The sequence below is a fragment of the Geospiza fortis genome, unplaced genomic scaffold (assembly GCF_000277835.1).
Source record: "Geospiza fortis unplaced genomic scaffold, GeoFor_1.0 scaffold219, whole genome shotgun sequence".
Classification (NCBI taxonomy): Eukaryota; Metazoa; Chordata; class Aves; order Passeriformes; family Thraupidae; genus Geospiza; species Geospiza fortis.
Genome location: NW_005054376.1, coordinates 69,351 through 87,415, shown reverse-complemented (window position 1 = coordinate 87,415; position 18,065 = coordinate 69,351). Strand labels below are relative to the sequence as shown.

Below are 18,065 nucleotides of genomic sequence, written 5' to 3'. Positions count from 1 at the left end.
CAACAGAAATCATTCAGTGGATTTGACTTTCTAAATTTACCTTTGTACTTCATCTGACTCCTGTGCTGTGCAGTAGTTCTTGCATCAGGGAAGGCTGTTTGAGTGGTGCTTGCAGGGAGATTGGCACAAATCCTCTGTCAGGAGTTTGGGAATGAGAAAGGTCAGTGTTTATGTGAGTGGGTGGGTGGGTGTGTGCCCAGTGGGGAAAGGAGAAGCAGTGGTTTAAGAAGAAATTATAAGGATATTCTATTTTATGCATTGTATTTCTCTGGGGGAAAAAACCCAAGTGGTCTCAGTCTAAAGTGTTGTTCCCATTCTTTAAGTGTTCCTTGATTTTAGTTTTGTTGCTTTAATTTTTCTTTTGAGACGTCTGAAAGAAATTGCCAAGCCAAAGGTCACCAGCTTACTTCAGTGCACTTTAGGATTTCAGCAAGCTTTAGGCACGATTTAAAAGCATCTGTATCAAAGCCTACCTTGAAGATGCAATAGAATAGAAAGTGTTCTCAGGTGGTGGAAACAACTTAGCCATAGCTATAAAAATTGGTACAAAGGATGGTAAGTCTGTACCAGAAGCAAGGAATGTCTGGGGTGTATGGTATTTGGCTGTTGGGAAGGGGTTGGGTGCCAGACTTCTTGGGATGTAGGTCTTTTGCAAGAGAGAACCAGGATCTCTGAAAAATGATGCTTCTCTTTGCTCACTCCATATTTCTACTCAGTGCACAGACCTGATAATGCTACCTGGTTTTGGAAATAAGCAGGACTGCACCAATGAAATAGGCAAATTTTTTTTGCTAGTATCTCCAAAGAAGAGAAATGTCTTGATTCCTTCACATCACTACTTGTGCTCTCTGATTGCCCATGCAGAATACATCCTCTATTTTTTTTCCTGAGAAAGAAATTACTGTTCTCCAAATTCTCACTTCTTCAGTCACTTGCATTTGTGTGCTTATGAGATGTAAGGGAGGAAGATCTCACTCTTCTAAAGAGCTACCCCAGAGGAGACTCTGGTCTCTCTCAAAGAGGCATCTGATGGTGCCTGCTGAAGCATTTGCAATGCATGCATTGGCAAGGCTAGATTTGGGAAAAAACGCCATCAAGCATCTAACACAGAAGCAAATACAAAGAGGGGGCAAGTCAGGCTACTTGTTTTGGGGGATTTGTTAAGACTCAGATCTATGCCCTTGGATTAGAAGCAGATTTGGCCCACGACACTGAGTCTGTAACACCACAGATTGGTATGCCTTTGTTTTCTAATATAAGATACAGAAATCTGCTCTGTTGCCAGCATTGTGAATGTACTAAGAAGCTGTTTCTCTCTTGCCTCTCTTTGTTTCGTTCCAAAGATGTTAAGCCCCTTAGTGTTCCAGGCTGTTATGTTCACTCCAAGAGACATTCACATTTGGAGCTCGTACAGGGCTTTGTAGTGAGCTTCTCATGGGGAATGCAGTCACAGAGAACTTAATTTTTTCAGCCATGGCTTTGCTTTTTTCTAATCCTATATGAAGTGCATTAGATCTTGCGCTTTGAATCTTCATACCCTTCAGTGTGTAGCTTATTATAGGGATCAGTTGGTTCAAGGAGTAGTATGTGTGGGAAATGCTGGTAATATTAGACTTTTGTGATTTCTTTTATGAAGTGCTTCATCTAAAAATCTACAGCACTTGCAGACATCACTGGTTATCTTAAAGCATTATGGAAACGAGACCTTACCCACCCCATCTCATCTACATTTGCACATGTATTTGGGAATTCAGTGCTTTGGTTACTCACTTGACAAGGAATGTGATGAGGATCATATTTCATGAACATAAGTTACTCCTCTGCTATGTCTGTGGTGCTTTGGTGACAAACATCATTCCCCAGGGCTGCACAAGCAGCAGTCTTTCTGACATAACAGCTTGCTGTTGAGACAGTAGTGACATGTGGCGTGGCAGGGTTAGCCCCAAATTTGGGCTTTTGTTTCCCTCTTTATGTTTAGAGAAGTTGCCCCTTGCTGCTGCTCCCGCTCTTGCAATGTGCTCTGTTCCCCAGGTGGCCTCCACCATCATCCTGGTGTCAAAGCAGCCCCAGGATCTGGGGCAGGGATAAGAGCCCTGAATGGGTTGGCATTTGTGCAAATACCCAAAAACTCCTGTCCTGGACGGATGCTGCTCATTGCACCATGGCCATGCATGGCTTCTTCCAGGCAACCTGTGGCCAGATCCAGTGTGCACAAGGTGTTCTCAGATATATTTGCATTTGCAGAAAGGTCTGCCACCCCCTTGCTGGAGACTGCCCACTGCTGCTCTTACTTATCACTGCTTAAAGCTTGCAGTAGTTTTGTGTTTGTTTTTATTAAGGTAGCAGCAAAACCAACCTAACAAAAACCTCTCTTTAATGCCAAAAAAATTTTCTGTTCTCACTGCAAAAAAAAAATTTGAAAGAGGGGAGAAGTTCACTTAAGTGGAGGAACTGCAGTCCATTTTCCAGAAAAGGGGATCAAATAGTCTGAGTGTCCCAGCAGCAAACAGCACCCCAGAGAATTTTGCAGTTAGCTGTTTTCAGACATGTTTTTAATTAATACGATATCTTAGTTCTGTTGAATTCAGAATGAAATCACGTCTCAAATATTGCCTGTTGCTGTCAACTTCTAGCCATCTGAACTTTAGAAAACTTGCTTCAGCTATTGTGGGGCCCAACTTGTGAATCTTTAGGAGACTGGATATTTTTAATTACCTGGTTTTTGGAGAATGCAGTGTAAGTCAGTTGCATTCTGATACTTACTGATACTGAAGCATGTGTAGTTTTCCTTTCTTCTGAAGCATTATAAATTGTTTCCAAAATCCATGAGCCGATTGTACTTGCCCTACTTGAGTCAGAAAAGTCAGGACGTGAAGATGAAATACTCCTCCCTCAGCCTACCACCTTTCTGGCAAGATGTGAAAGAGAAACCCAGACTACTTCATGGTGAAGGTGTGTTACAAACCACATTCATACCTAGGTATATTCACTATCTCATTTCAGATAATGTTTTTTTAAAATGATTTGTTTGTTTTGGGTTTTTGTTTGTCTTGGTTTGGTTTTGGGGGTTTTTAGTTGTTTTTTAATTTGCTGCTATTCTGAGCTGGAAAGGAAGTATTGCAGTGGATTTGTACAAAGCTGCTCTACCCTGTCCCAGGAGCTGGCAGCCCCTAAGCAAAAAGACTGATGCATATTTTAAGAGTCAGTAGTTTTTGTGTTAGGCCCCTTTGGTGATACAAGGTAGGTAGTGGAAGTGTGGATAAATATTAAGTGACTGCCTATGCTGCAGCACATAGTCATTAAGTGGTTTATGTGTGAAACCATGGAAGGAAGGGGTTGGAACAGAGACACTTTCTCCTGCTTGATCTGAAATACCTGGTGGTGAGAGATATAAACAAGAGAAACGTGTTCTTAGGGTGGTTGGATATACACTGTGCTCTTGTTTTAATTAAGCCTTGTCTGTTGCACTTGGTGATGTTTGCAGAGGTACAAATATCTGTTTGGTTCCTGTAGCATCCAACATGTTTTGTTGAAGGAGAAATAGTGTGGTCAGTCCCTAAGTGGAAGCATAACTGGAGCATTGGGTGCAGGTCCTTGTTTCACAGGCTGCGGGAGTGGTTCTAATGTAAGACTCCTTCTGGGCATACTTTCATTAGCTGAAAATGTTTGCAGATGCTGTGATCATATGGGTATTTCAATATCAAAAATCATCCCCAAAGTTATTTTTATGGAGCTCAGCCTCCTGTTGGCCAGTTAGGTGTCTTGTTACCTCATGTTTCGTTTTTGTCATTAAAAAAAATTAAATTTGGATGTCTTTATAATTACAAATTCCTGTCTGTCTCTGAAATAAATTGTGCCTCCTTTGAATGTTTCTAGGAGGTTAGTGAATAATTGGCTACTGAGTAAAGGGGAAGATCCTTTTAACAGGCAATTGAATCTGGTGTGATGCATGAAAATTAATGGTTAGGCTTAGAGCATTAAATGTGATATAAATATTTTTCACATTTAGACATGAAGATGTCCTTATTAGAAAAAAATTCAAACATTGTTATTTATTTTGCATGCCTCTCAATGAATTCAATTTCCCAAAAAATGAAACTTAGAGTTTGTGTATTTAGGATCTGTACTTGAATGCAAGGACCCTTGTTACATTATTTGTGATTAGGCGAGGGAGAGCAAGTCTGGGTTTGGGGTTTTTTTTCTTCCTCCTTAACATTTTTTCCTTCTTTGTTATGATTGTGCAGGCATTTCTTCAAATTGAAAAGTCAGCTCTTAGTCTTTGTATCTTCTAGGAAGAGTGTGCAGTGATTTTTAAAATAGAAAATATTTTACATCTGTTGCTTTTATAGTTGGTTTTATATGTTAGCTGCTGATAAGCCAGTAATAAATCAGTGCAAGCCCTGCACGCCTACACTTTTCCTTCTTTGAACACAGCTTGGATATTTTTTGCTCCCTGCTCTCCTCTGTGTGGTGAACTGCACAGGGAGTTTTCCTCTGTTGCAGAAGGATTTGGAAATGAAGTTGCTGCCACACTTCAGATCTTAATCTTCATTACTGTTTGCAGAGGATTGTTTGCCAGTCAGCTGGGTCGATATTAAAACCAAGCTGTGCTGCCTAAAACCTATCAGTGCATCCAGTTTCTCATATCTGGAGTTCTGAAATTGGCTATAAATTGAGTTCCCTTAAAGGGAGGAAGGCCACGAGTGACAAGGCTCAGCCATCCCCATCCTGACAGTGATCTGCACTGCCAGCCTGGGACAAGGCAGGGGCTGATCGTTTGCTTTGTTCCATTTTTGTTTTCCAGTGTTTGTCTTCTCCCCTTAGGGGCTTGCATACCACTTTCTGCCAGTCATGAGTGCATATATTTATGTGGTTAGATTGTCCCTGGGTGGTGATGTTATTGTTGTTATTACATTGATGTGTTGTTCTCAATTCTACACCCCCTAAAAATTTAGAATTTTCTCTCTGCTTTGATTTTTGTTTATGTGATTATGCAGAAATGTTGCTGGTGATATCAGACCAGCTATGGAGATGGCAACCTGACTGTAACTAGCTCAAAAATTCTGTCTTTCAACTCCTCAGCCTTTCTGTATCCATTTGTTTCCATTTCAAAGGTGGTCTGCCTTTTAGTTGACTTTATTTTAATCAAATGCATGTGAGTACAAGGCTGTGTTGTGGATGTGTTATTTATAGCCCAGCAGCAGTCAGGTGCAAAGTGATCTGAGCAACAGCTCCTGGTCAGGTTAAAAGAAAAACCACCTCCAGATGAAGGTTATACAAATGACTTACCTCTGTGTAGACAAAGGTGCAGGTGTGTGATGTCTGGATTTTGGGGTGAGGGAAACTCATTACTGGAAGTGAAACTGTTGGAGGCTGGTTGTGTGTTGTTGGAGTACCCATCCTCTGTATTTACTGGCAATTTACCCTCGGGCAGTGAATGCTGGAAAATACAGGCAGGGAGGGAGCGCCGGGAGTGAGCTCTACTGTATGAAGGCACATCCTGGTGCCCTGGGAGCTGAGAGTCTCTTGCTGCAGAGTAAACAGAGGGCAAAAGCTAATTAGCTGCCTTGCATTTTTTTTCTTCATGAAAAGGTAATTTTTTATTTCACCACCAGTGCACTGGCTCTGCACAATGGATGCAAGAGGCAAAGCAAGCACAATAACAGGAGCCTTCCCTGCTTGCTGCTCCTGGATAAGGTGGTACCTGTAGGAGCCCTCTGATAAGGAGCCCTCTCCTGGCTCTGTGCTGAGATTGGATACAAAGCTGGGAAGCTTCTGTGTGCCTTGGGCTGCTCCCACATTTGTGATTTCTGCTGCAGGTATCTGGCAACTCACTCATCTGGAGCAAGTCAGGGTGTTATGTCACCCAGCCTTTGTGAAGGCCTGACATTTCCTCTGCTTGCAAGAGCTGGAAAGGAAGTTGGTTTATTTAGAAAAGGGTTTTTTTTTATTTACTTCTGTCTATTCATACTGTTGGTAGAAAAGATATTCCTGCTTCTGTGTGAAACATCTGGCTAAATTATAAATGTGAGGAAGTGGCTGAAGAAATAGCTTAACTGAATTGTTATTTATTTGTTAATTGTGTAGCTCTGCTTTCTAAATTCTGTGTTTCATGGCAGCATAGCCATATATAGCCTCATATTGCTGTTAAAATAAGCAAGTAGTGATAATAACTGAGCTTAAATCTGGTGCTCTGCATTGAAGCAGGCAACGCTGAAGGAAGGTTCTTCCCCATGCAAAGTGCTCAGGGGCCACCTGGAGAGCAGAACAAGTGCTCAGTGGTTCCAGCCTGAATTCCATTTTCCAGTTCCTCTGGCTGTGGCCCTGTTTTTAGATGACAAAATGGTGATTAAAGCTTCCCTGTGTCTGTGAATGTCATGCAAGTGGGCAGGGATGTCTAAAGAGACCTGCTTACTGTCCAGTGCTGGACAGCCTTGTGCAGCAGCTTTCTCTAGGGGTCTGGAGAAATTCTGATTTTTATTAGAAATATCACTCAGCAAGATGGGAGAGCAGTTTTTGTCTTCTCTGCTTCCATAAACCTATACAAATGTAAGTGAACATTAATTTTATTTTTTCAAATTACGTGTTCACAGACTTTGTTTCAGCAAAAACAGATCTTCAAGATTTAGTTATGCTTACTTCCCATGTAACCCAGAATACCTTTTGGATATAGTTCTTTAGCTGCTAACTTGGTAGAATCTGGATGTGAGCTACAAGGTGGTTTTCCTAATTGGACTGTGCAACTTGGTAGATAGGTTTGTAGCCAGGAATCAGTTCCTCCTTGTTCCCACAAGTGTTTGAGAAGGTAGTTTGTAGGTTTGTGGTGTGAATGGTCTGGCAAAGGGCTCTGCCCTCCTTTCCTGGGGATGCTTTGCCCTTGAGCCATGTGCATGGTGCTGCTCTGGAGAGTGTTTCCTGTTCTGTTGGGTGTGTGGTTACCTGATCTGGGAAATATTCAAGCCCCTGAGACGTTCCTGTGTTGTTTATGCCAGGAGGAACACATGCCCACAGTGTGCTCAGGTTTGCTGCGTGCCTGCAGGTACAGGGACCTGCCCTGGGAGGTGGTGGTGTCTGAGCCCTGCATGGGGGTGCTGAGGATCCACTGTCACACCAGGAAAGGCAGGATCAGCCACAAAGGCTTTTTTCTTCCCATCTCTCAGCATTTTTCTCATGGACAGGAATTCTCATGTAGTTTCCCATGTTCCTTTATGTGGTGGAATAAGGTTATGAAGCAAGCCGGTGTTTGAGTTGAAAATTGTATCTCACCTCCTGTACTTCTCAAGTTCAGCCCTTTTTTATTCCCTTGCTGGCTCTGCAAGAAGATACAAAGGAAAATTTGGAAACAGTAACTGAATTATTTCTGTTGTGTCAAGCAATGGAATGATTTATTCAAAGCTGAATGTGGGAAGGAAATCTGATATGATGAGCCAGGGGCACTCCTTCTGTTAGTTATCTCTCTCCCCTCCCATGACCATAATCTTCTTTGTGTCATTCTCTCTCACTCTCCCACCTTCTCTATACATTTTTCTCTCTCTAGAAAAGGGTGGTAAATATAGGAGGTTTTTTTGAAGTACCTGAAAGTGTTCTCTTAGCAGGGATGATCTAACACGACATACGATGCAACCCTTGCATAGGAAACAGCACATCAGATTCGTGTTGCCATTTATGTACTATAAGCAATCAAAGTATTGATGCACAAATAAAAATACAAATAATGGACTTACTGCAGAGAGAACCTCCCCAAGATCCTCTGACCTTAAGAGTACAGCTTGACTGTACCTAGGCAAGGTGAAGTCTACACCAGGCTCTGCTGGGTGATCTCCTAGACAGCATTACCTCTATGCACAGCTCTTATCTTTGGCTTTGTACCACCACAGGTACAGTGCAACACCGCTTAACAGGCGCTTGCATTTGAAACAGAAATTCACATAGAGAAATAGTTAGTTGCTGCTAAGAGAAGATTAAGAGTCATTCATTTCTCAAGGTGTAGGTATGGGCATATATCTTCACTATTTTAGCCATAGCTGTGATGTGTACAAAGTCTACTGTTGTTGTAATCGAAACAAGTGAAATCCGCTTTCATGAATTGCAGCTGGATTCTTTCCAAGGAGCTGGGTTTCCTTTTAATGTTGGGCTATTAATTAGCTCAGCAATTCATTCTAGTTTTATTTGGAACAACTCAGCAAGTGTTGCCATATTTGAACTCTTCTGTAAGTGGCAGGAGTTTTCTTGAAAGAGGCCCTTCACTGCAGAAAAGTGAACATACCCATGGGAGGATGGCTTCTACTCAGGAAGATCCATCTATTCCCAGCCTACTTGCCAGCTTCCATGGAAGGAAGATGTGAAGAAACATTGTCTTTCTCTTTTCCAAAGTTATTGCAAAGCAATAGGAGGCTTTCCATCCATTCAGCAAAAACATTTATTTCTTACCCCAGTTTTAACAGGATACTGCTATTTAAAACCGATGAAGGTGCATATTCATCTTGGCTGTGAGAAACTCTCGAATAAACTCACACGTTTTTCAGGGTTGATTCTGGATAAACTTTGAATCCCAGTGGATGTTTCTGGGTGGTCTGGTTTGCAATTTACATGCAAATATGAGATGCTGGAGGCACTGTAATGCCAATTCCCTTTTTATTGTTCTTCACTGTCTAATCAGGTTTTACCAAATCAAAGAATTCTGGTATTTGACAGGAAAAAAGCTTTCACAAAAGCTTTTGTCTGGTATTTTTAAAGATAGTGAGGAAGAAATTTAAGGAATATTTAGGCTTTGGCAGTGCTCAGGTCATTTTATGTTGTATGTGACAACAGCACAGTGAGGGATGTTCCACTGTGCTCACCTCTGTGTGTGTGCACCTGCAGGTGCTAAGCTGCTGAGTTACCCTTGGCTTGAAGAGATGTGCTTGGAGAGGGCTGGAAAGGGAATGATCTTTCCCTGACAAGCTTGTGCACCATCACTGAGCCCATTGGATCACACTCTGTGCTGCAGAACTGCCCACAAACCAGCCACGAGCAGACCCCACCATACAGACCGCTCCGTGTGTGCAGAGTGGTGGCAAGTGTTCTCCACAGCACAGAGATCATGCATTTAACATAAGGAATAAAAGCCTGTAACCAGATACTGAAGACTTGATTTTGAATGAAAATAGAATTTTCGTTGCTTCAGGAAGCGGGTTTTGTTCCAAGGTTGGAGGAATCTTTTTCACTTTAAAATCAATTGACCAAAAGGACATCTTCACTGGTTCTTTCCTCTTTTTTCCCTAGAATATATTTTTTCTTTCCTTATGGTAATGTTACTTGGTAGATAAAAGCTCATTGGGGTATGGAAGAGGAAAAACAATATCTGTACTTCTTCTAACTGTGCACCATCTGCTTTTATATCGGGAGAGGTTTTCTCACCATCTATGCATTACCACAGCCTCATTTTTCTTTTTGTATCCTCATCCTCATGGGCTTAAAATTAGAGATCTGACCAGGGGCTGTCCTTCCTGTTCTTATTCAGGCACAGTGGCTGTGTGCAGTGTTTGGCATGGTTCTCTCTTGTTGGGCGGGTGTCCCAATTCTGTCTGCCTGCCTTTGCCTTCCCCAGACCTGTGTCAGGGTTAATGCTGAGCCCTGGAGCCAGAGAGTTACTAATGCAAAAGTCACCCCTTAGTCTGAGTGGCACCTCCTTCTCCAGTGAATGCACTGGAGAAGCACCCAAAACACAGCAGCTCATTGGCTCTGCATCCCTGCACTTCCCCTTTCACACTGTTCATTAAATATCTATCCAGAGTGCCTGGCATAAATCTTTAAAAACGAGGCTGCCCTGGGGGCCAAATGTGTGACAGCCCTTCACAAAGAGGCTCACTAATTGCTTTTGATTAAATTGCCTTCACTTCTGCTGGCCCTCGTGCTTTCAGCCAGTGCTGCGTCTTCCAGGCTCTCTCTGACACGGTGGTGCCACCTGAGCAATTCACGGCCCCTGAGACGGGATGGGTTATTCAGGACATCCCCCTAATTTCCAGTGATTGCTGCTGACATCACAGGGGGATCAGGGGAGGAAAAGGAGCTAGAGGCTTTTGCCTTTACAGTTATATCGGTGTGTATATACACACATATCCATAAATATGTGTGTATGTTTATATATCTGCACACGTGTATGGGGTTACAGCTGTATTTATGAGAGCTTAATAAACAGCCCCTAGTGCTTGCTTAGACTCTGTATGTAATCCCATTCAGGGCTTGTTATGAAGTTGACAAAAGAGAAAGGAGCAAGGTGCTTTCCGGGGGTTGTGCCTCTGATGTGAGAAGCTTCAGACAAGCTGTCTCCCTTTGGTCTGAGGGAGTGGGTGCAGGGCAGGGAAAGCTTTATTATGACCTAAAAAGCACCAAGTACTTTTCTTGGTCCTCCATTTAGTTTTCTTCCATGCTTGTCTCTTCTCTTTGATAAGCTAGGCTGCAACCAACTCAAGTCTCCCGTGCCAAATTCTTGTTAGCAATATGCAGTTCTGCTGACAATGTGCTCAAATCCAGGGCTCAATGCATCTATTCACTCATCCAACAGCATGATGGTAATGGTGAAAAAATCCTCCTTGGAGGAGCACCTCATGTGGGATCAGTGCTTGCAGAGAGAGGGGCTGCCCTGCTGTCTCAGTGAGATGGAAGCGTTTCATAGACCTGAAACAAGGTGTTATGTTGTTATTTCTTTGTTCCTGCTTCTTTGAGGACCATCATCCATCTAGAGATTGCAAACTGAGTTTTTGAAACAGCTGCTGTTGGAATATTGTTTGTCAGTTGATCAATTAAGAGAAGTGCAGATTTCCAGCTATTGAATTTCTTCTCGGTTCTTATTTTAAATAGCTACAATGTTGCTAAAAATTCGCTTAAAAATACAGATGCAGATCCCTTTCAACTAAAGCATCAAAGAAAATGAGCTCCTCTGATACATCTCACATCAGTTTTTGTTTCAGCTCCTCTCATACACACTCCTGTCAAAAAAATGTCAATAATGATTTAGATCCTGCTAGGAGAAAAGGTGCCAGCTGTTGTGAACAGCAGAGGTGTTAGGTTTGCAAAACATTGCTGTGACCAATTGTGCATTTCCTTTAGAGAAAGCCACCTTTTTGGAACAAGAAAGAGTCCCATATATTTCTGTGCAATCTCAGTTTTTTGCAGAAATAATCAAACATTTATATGGCTTTGGAGAGTATCTTAAGGGGGATAGGAAATTTTAGACTGGAAGTGGGGGAGAATTTTTTTTATAGATGGCAGTTAACATGCAAAAAAACATATGTCATGGTAAAGCTTTTTAATCACTTTTTAATTGCATTTAAATTAAGCCATCTTTATACTGAAATTAGTGTGTTCTGTATCTACCCATTTCTCATGCTCTTTGTCCCTGCTGTGTAGGTTTCCAGGGGCATTCTCCTTGTGTTTTTTCAGAATGCTGTTATTCACATCCAAGAATTGTCACCAAAAGTCAGTGTTGGCTGGGAGTGGCAGAGATGCTGCTGCTGCTTTCCTCTGGAAGTAGGATAGATGGCAACTGCAGCACCTCAAATGTGATTTAACATTTCTTTGGGTTTATTGCTTTGTATATGGCAGGAAGCATGGTGTATTAAAGCTTTCTTATGCAGCCAGCCATCTGTTTTGTAAGATGTTGTTTGTCTTGTGCAATGTAAAACTTGGCAAATGCAGATGCCATGGGATGAACTGGGGAACGACACGTGCTTCTTTCCCTGCCACTGATGCTCCCTGGGCAACAGCTTGCATCCAGGGCATGGTTGCAGACATCTCTGCATCCCACCCACTGGTCAGGCAGCTTCTGCTCAGGGTCTCCTGTCCTTGCAGGAGCTGGGTTCAGCCTTGCCCTGCCATTTCCTGCTCTGCTGCATATACGTTGTGCCCGGGAAAACACAGCTCCTGCAACCGAGTTAATGGGGGTTGAGTAAACACCCTGCATTGAATCCAACCTGGCTCTGTGCTTGTGGTCCAAACACTCCACCTGGGGGTAGCTACAGACTGTCTGCAACTCAGAGAGCTCCTCCTAAGATACCCTGACACAGCTGAGCAGTATCAGGCCTGAAATAGGGATGAGCAGGTCAGGCATGCGGAAAGTAAAGAGAGGGAAGGTTGCACCTTGTTTTTTGGTTGGATTTTTCATGAAAGGTGCAGTTATATTTACTTTTTTAATGCTATGCCTCTCTGTGAGGCTCCACAGTGCATCTAAAGGATATTTTGCCTGGCATCAGTTTTGGCACTGTTCTGGTCTTTGTATACCAGTTGGTCATCCGAATTAGTTTTGATAAGAAAAAATTCTGTTCTGATTAGATATTTCCTTATCAAGATAGCTCCATGCAGTAGATCCAGACAATCTGTTGAGGTCAGAAATTAAGTGTGCTGCTGCACATCTGGTGAGGTGTAGTTCTGGCTGCCTGCCCTGGTGCCAGCCTGACGGCTCTGTCAGCTCAGCTTATGTCAGTGCTCAGGGACTGATTTGACACATATTAAATGTGTTAATTAAATGGTGGGCTAGCATCTGTTCAAAAGAACTCTCACCAAATTGATGATGTGTAGAAAAGTGTCTTTGAAGGAGCACATGTGTCGGTTCACAGGTGTATTTTAGAATAACTTCTGTCCTGATGTGCTGTTAGGGGAAAATAATACTATTACTCAGCCATTGGAGTTTGAGTCTATTACTGTTCCCTTTTCATGGCAGTGGATTGGATTTCTCCAGAGAGGAAATTAGATTTTTCCTTCCCTTTCACTCTGTCTCTGTCCTGTGCTTACATCAGTTGGTGGTTGTCTGTGCACTGCAGTGTGTGTGATAACCTTTACTTCCACAAGTTACTTCATTTGCTGTTCCCTAATAAACTGCGTTTACACGTGATGCTTCTTTCCTTCTGGTGACAGCAAAGGCAATCAAGATGATGTGCTCCTTGTCTAAATTCATGCAGGAGTGAGTGTTGGCTTAGCCTGGGCCATTTCAGCCAGGACTGAATCAGAAGTGTGCTAACTGAAAGATGAGAAGTGTACGTAGCCCATGGGTAGAGCTTGCAGCTCTTAGAAGTTTGTGTCTAGTAACCAAGGGGAAATTTGTGTATACAAGCAGATATGTTGGATTTTATTTTCCTGTCCCCCTAGCAGCCAGCTGCAAACTTGTCTGGGAGTTATTGATAGTTTTTTGCTGCAATTTTATCTGGTCAGCTAGCCAAAAGCTAGCTTGGGGACCATGTTATTCTAGGAGGATCCAGTGAGACGATTTGTTTACAGCAAAGGGCAAATCCCACAGAGAGTGTTGGAGGAAGACAAGGTCCCAGAGGTCTCAGAGAGCTTGGTGGGAATTAGGAAACATAGCAGCAGCAGGGACAGGGTCACCTCCCAGCAGTCCTCAAGATCACTGTGAAGGAGGTGGCAGAGCTCATCGTGCCAAAAGGGTGACCTCAGGGAGAGCAGAGGTGGTGGGACGTGCTGGAGGTGCTGAACAGCTTGGGAAACTGAATACTCTGTGAGGTTTTTTTCTTTCCTTTTGTGCTATGATGAAAAGCAGAGTCCAAACGCAAAATTCTTTCTCAAGGTCACATCCTGCGCTTGACTTTTGGCTGAGCAGGGCTGAGGCAAGCACAGCCTTGGTGCTGTAGGCTGCTACTGCCACTGGGAATTTCTGGTGTCCCACATTTTACCCCTAAAGCTATGTTGCCAGAGAATCCTTCTCAAATTATGAGTGTTTTTCACCCGAGTCTCTTTTTTTTCCTCCCTTTTGAAGAAGAGGAACATCTCAGAGGGGTGCTAAGATGGAAGGAATTAAGAATATTGGGTGTGCAGTAATATGGGGGAAACTCTCAGAAGCTGGGGGATTTTATTTGGGTTTTTTTTTTAATATAATGTGCAACTGTGATTGTGAATCTAGAATCAGACTGTCACTGTCTCCTTGGGGATTTTTTTCAGTGTGAATGCTGTTGGCCAGCAGGTGCTTTGTCTTGGCCATTTTCTCCAAGGGATACTCCTATATAATTACAGTCTTAGTGGCTTACAGATGGAAACTGGGCAGGGAGAGAACACTGGAAAGACACAAAAAGCTGCTACCTTGTGGTTTCAGATGGAGCTAAAACTTGGGCTGCAGAACAAGGATTGCTTTGTGTTTTGGGTCTGGAGATGGGAAAGTGAATGCTAGAGAGTTGTTCAAGCAGTGCAATGTAGCCTCTTTTTCCTCTTGATATGCTATTTGCAAATGACTTAACTTCTTTATTTTTTTTTAAATAGAAGTATTTGCCTTTCATCCTTGAGCAAATATTCTGAGAATAAATGTCAGCCTTCTAAGAAAAACGAGAGGGTTTCTGAAATCTGAAACAGATTGTTACCAGTGTGCAAGTGCAAGATGGAGTGAGAAAGGACAGGATGTGGATCTTAGTCCCTCCATGGCAGTGACAGCTTGCCTGGTGGGATTTGGAGGAGGTGGGCTATACAGGACCATGCTCTGTGGCTACATGAGCTGATGTTAACCCAGTAAAACTGCAGTTCTCCCTGGTGTCCTGTCTGTATGTTCCCAGACTGCTCCTTCCACAGCTGCAGGTGGAGAGGATGGGAGAAAAAAAAAACAGTTGGAAAGGGGAGAGGACAGCATTTCAGATGTCAGGCTATGGCATACTTACAGTGATTTTATCTCACTTTCCCATCTTCTTTTCAGAAGAGGTTGCCTGAAAAACTGTTGTAAAGGACACCAGCCCAGTTTGTCCATCCCAGTGCCAGGGACAGAAGCTGTTAGCAAAGACATTTTGCCCTTTCTGATGTAAAGTCCTTGTACCTCTTGTCAGCCGCACCTGTTCCATTTGCCTGGTTAAGCTGTTGTCTGACCTGTGGTTTTACCATGTCCCTCTGCTGATGCCAGAGCAGTGACATCCTGCACAGGGCAGTGGGGCAGAGCCCCCAGGGTGCTGCAGAGCTTCTTCAGTAGCTCCCACACCCTGGCAAACCTGAGTGCTCATGGGAATAACACATCTGGCCCCAGGACCAGGTTTTCACATTTCCCAGCCAGAGGTGCAGTATGCTGTGCATGTCTCATGTGTGGGATGCCTGTGAGGCCCAGGCTGGATCACACCTGAGGTAAAACAGCTGCCCTCAGGCTGGGAGCAGTTTTGCCTTAGGGGTTGTCTGGGTCTGGCTTGTTTGTCCACTGTTTGTCCACTGTTGCTGGGTGTCTGTTGACGGTGAGAGAGTCTGTTCCATGTGTCCTGAGCATGAGAGAGACTGTGAGAATCTGTCCCACGTGTCCTGAGCATGCCTGATCTCACTGCCCATGTACTGCAGGACAGCTTTGCATGCAGGTTCAACTTGCCCATACAATCACTTGCCTGGGCTTTAGGGAAATTAGGTCTCTGAGTTGGATGTGCTGCTCTGACTGAGCTGCACAGAGAAGGAATTCTGGGCAAGGAGGCAAAATCCTTTACATGCATGTCTCCTTGCCCACACAAAATTTTCGAAGTGGAGCAAATGGATGTATCTGGGAGGTTTTGGTATTGATGATAATTTCTGTGATTAATGTGTATGATGAGGGGTTGCTCCATGCTCCACAAAGTAATTGAGATGGAAACTTTCTCATTGATCTGGGGAGCTGGGGCTTGCTTGCTCCATTTGCCATGAGTGGGTAAAGCTGATCTCAGTCTTGGAGTGATTTGATCTGAGGTGGTATTTTTGTCATGTGAGCAGGATGGAAATGGTTGCAGCCACAGAGGCCTCCTCGTGCCTGGGTGCATGGAGGCCCCAGTGTGAGCATCAGCTGGGTGCCTTCCCTGCTGCAAGGGCAAGGCCGCTGCCAAGGGTGGCTTTGCTGCAGGGGTGGGAAAGGGTTGACTGATAGATGCTTGCTAAAAACTGCAGTGCTGAATCTTTTATCATATAAAATTGAAGCCAGATATGTTGGAAAGTCAGTAGGCTGTCGTAATATGTAAAGCATTTCAACAGAGATGTGGTATTTCATATGCTGCTGATGTTGCCTGAAAGTCACACTCACCCAGCTAGAGCAGGGATTATTTTCTTGTCATCTCCAGCTTTTTTAGAGGAAAGGGCAGAAACTGATCATATGCATGTGATAATCCAGAGAAGAAAATAGATGCTAAACAATCTCTGAAGCTATTTCCTTTCTATACAATGAATAACTGCTGCATGCAGAGTTTTTTACTGTGCACCAGTGACTTAATAAAATATACTTTTATTATTTGGACACTGCTTCCTGACTTTATATGGAAGTTGATATCTCGGTTATTTTTATTTTTACCTGATACTAACCTGAGCAATGCAATTGAAATGCTAAAGCCTTACACATCTAATGCAGACTTCCTGTTTCTATGGCAACAAAACTCGACCTTGTACTTAATGAAGGAATATTGGAGTGTGAGTAACTGTTACTTTAAGGTTTAGAAAAACAAACAGAAGCTCTTTATATTTGGAGATTAGAGAAATAAAACGGAAATTACCTCTTTTCATAGAACAACAAAAAATTCCTAGGCTTGGGATACTTCATTAGTAAGAATGAAACCATATTAATGTCATAAGGAGCTCTGCGTTTTAATCTTTTTTACCAAATTAAAATGTAAAAGCCTTTTATAACATGTGAGAGTCTTTGAGAGCTTTTTCTCCCCTTTTTGTTTCCAAAGCTGCTGTGTTTGTGGTTAGGCTAATGAAAATTTGGGCTGCCTGACAACAGATACAGTTTCCTTTTTTACTGGCAAAAATCCAGTATTAGTTTTTGTATTGGCTGAAAAGAAAGGGAACAAAATGTGTGGTGTAATCCTACATTTGATCTACAAGCTAGTTCCTGGTCAGTTAGTTTAAATCTCTGTTACAGTGATAAATGCAAACTGCAGGTAAGAGAGTGAATGAAGGAGCAACTGTCATCTCTTCCTATTTTCTTAGGGCTTTTAGGTTAAAATTTTAATAACCATTAAATTCTAATTTAAAACCACCACAGGAAACACCCCATAGAAAAGCAACAATGCTGACAGCAACATATCACAAATTTTTACAGGCCTCTTTCTGTATCAGCATTCCAATAAGTGCTACACAACATTTGTGGCAGGTTTATTGAGCTAAAGTATTAGTCTGTGCAAGTGAATGTGGGCAAGTGGGAAATATGATATAGAGGTTTCTATTACAATCTTACTGGTGAAAAAATTTCCATTTTTGTGTTTGCTATTTCTTCTGTGAGTTTTTAAAATTCTGTTGTTAGGCTGTGATTCTGAAAAATTAATCTTCTGACCAAATAAAGCTAGCTAGGATTCAGGGTTTAAGGAAATATTTGATCTAGTGAACTGAGTTTTATCTACTCACTTGTCACAAGACAGCTGAGGCAACCAGAGATACCAGTGATGGTAGTAAATTGCCCCACAGCAAAAGGAAGGATGGAGGGTAGGATAAGACAGATGGGAAGTTGCCTGTTTGAAAGTTGATCAAGATAAGCTATTGGGAAAAGCAAACCCAGAAACAACAAGCTCAGCAAAATCCAGCTTGGAATTGGCTGAGTCGGGGCATATTAAAGTGTGGGCAGGTGGTATCCCATTTGAACTGGGTGCCCGAATCCAGCTCCCAGCAAACAGTTTGGAAAGGCAGGTGGTGTTTCTGAGAAGTGTGAAAAGCCATGACCCAAGATCTTTGGCTTGTGTTTGACCATACATTTCCTTTTAAAAATAAACACCTTGTTGTTAAGTAAAATGCAGGCAGAGACTGAAGGAAATCTGGCAGTGAGGATACAGCAGGTATATGGAAGTTGCAATGTTTGCACCGCAGATAGCTGTTAATGGGCTTCTCTAGAGCCTAAATATGGGAGGAAGCAAAACTTATTTGATTCTGCATAGCTTTGACCAAAGCTCCTGTAGGACATGACCTCCCTCAAAGTTTCCTAGAGATGCTCTGGGGGTGTCTTTGCTGGTGGGGGCTGACTGTCTGTGTACTCTGTGTTTCAGGGATAGAGCTCTGTCCTCCCGGGCACCGGTTCATGATCACCATGGTGGCGAGCTTCATCGAGATGGCAGGGCAGTTCCTCATGCCAGGGCTGGCTGCCCTCTGCAGGGACTGGCAGGTCCTCCAGG

The 18,065-nt window shown here is 42.9% G+C and overlaps 1 protein-coding gene across 1 annotated transcript in view; it reads left to right on the top strand.

The window, feature by feature from the left end:
• Positions 1-18,065, top strand: part of SLC22A23 (solute carrier family 22 member 23) — a 108,025-nt gene that overhangs the window by 54,920 nt on the left and 35,040 nt on the right. Inside the window, exon 4 of the mRNA XM_031060221.1 lies at positions 17,940-18,064. Within this exon, the coding sequence (XP_030916081.1) occupies positions 17,940-18,064 (125 nt within the window). The remainder of the gene's footprint in view (positions 1-17,939; position 18,065) is intronic.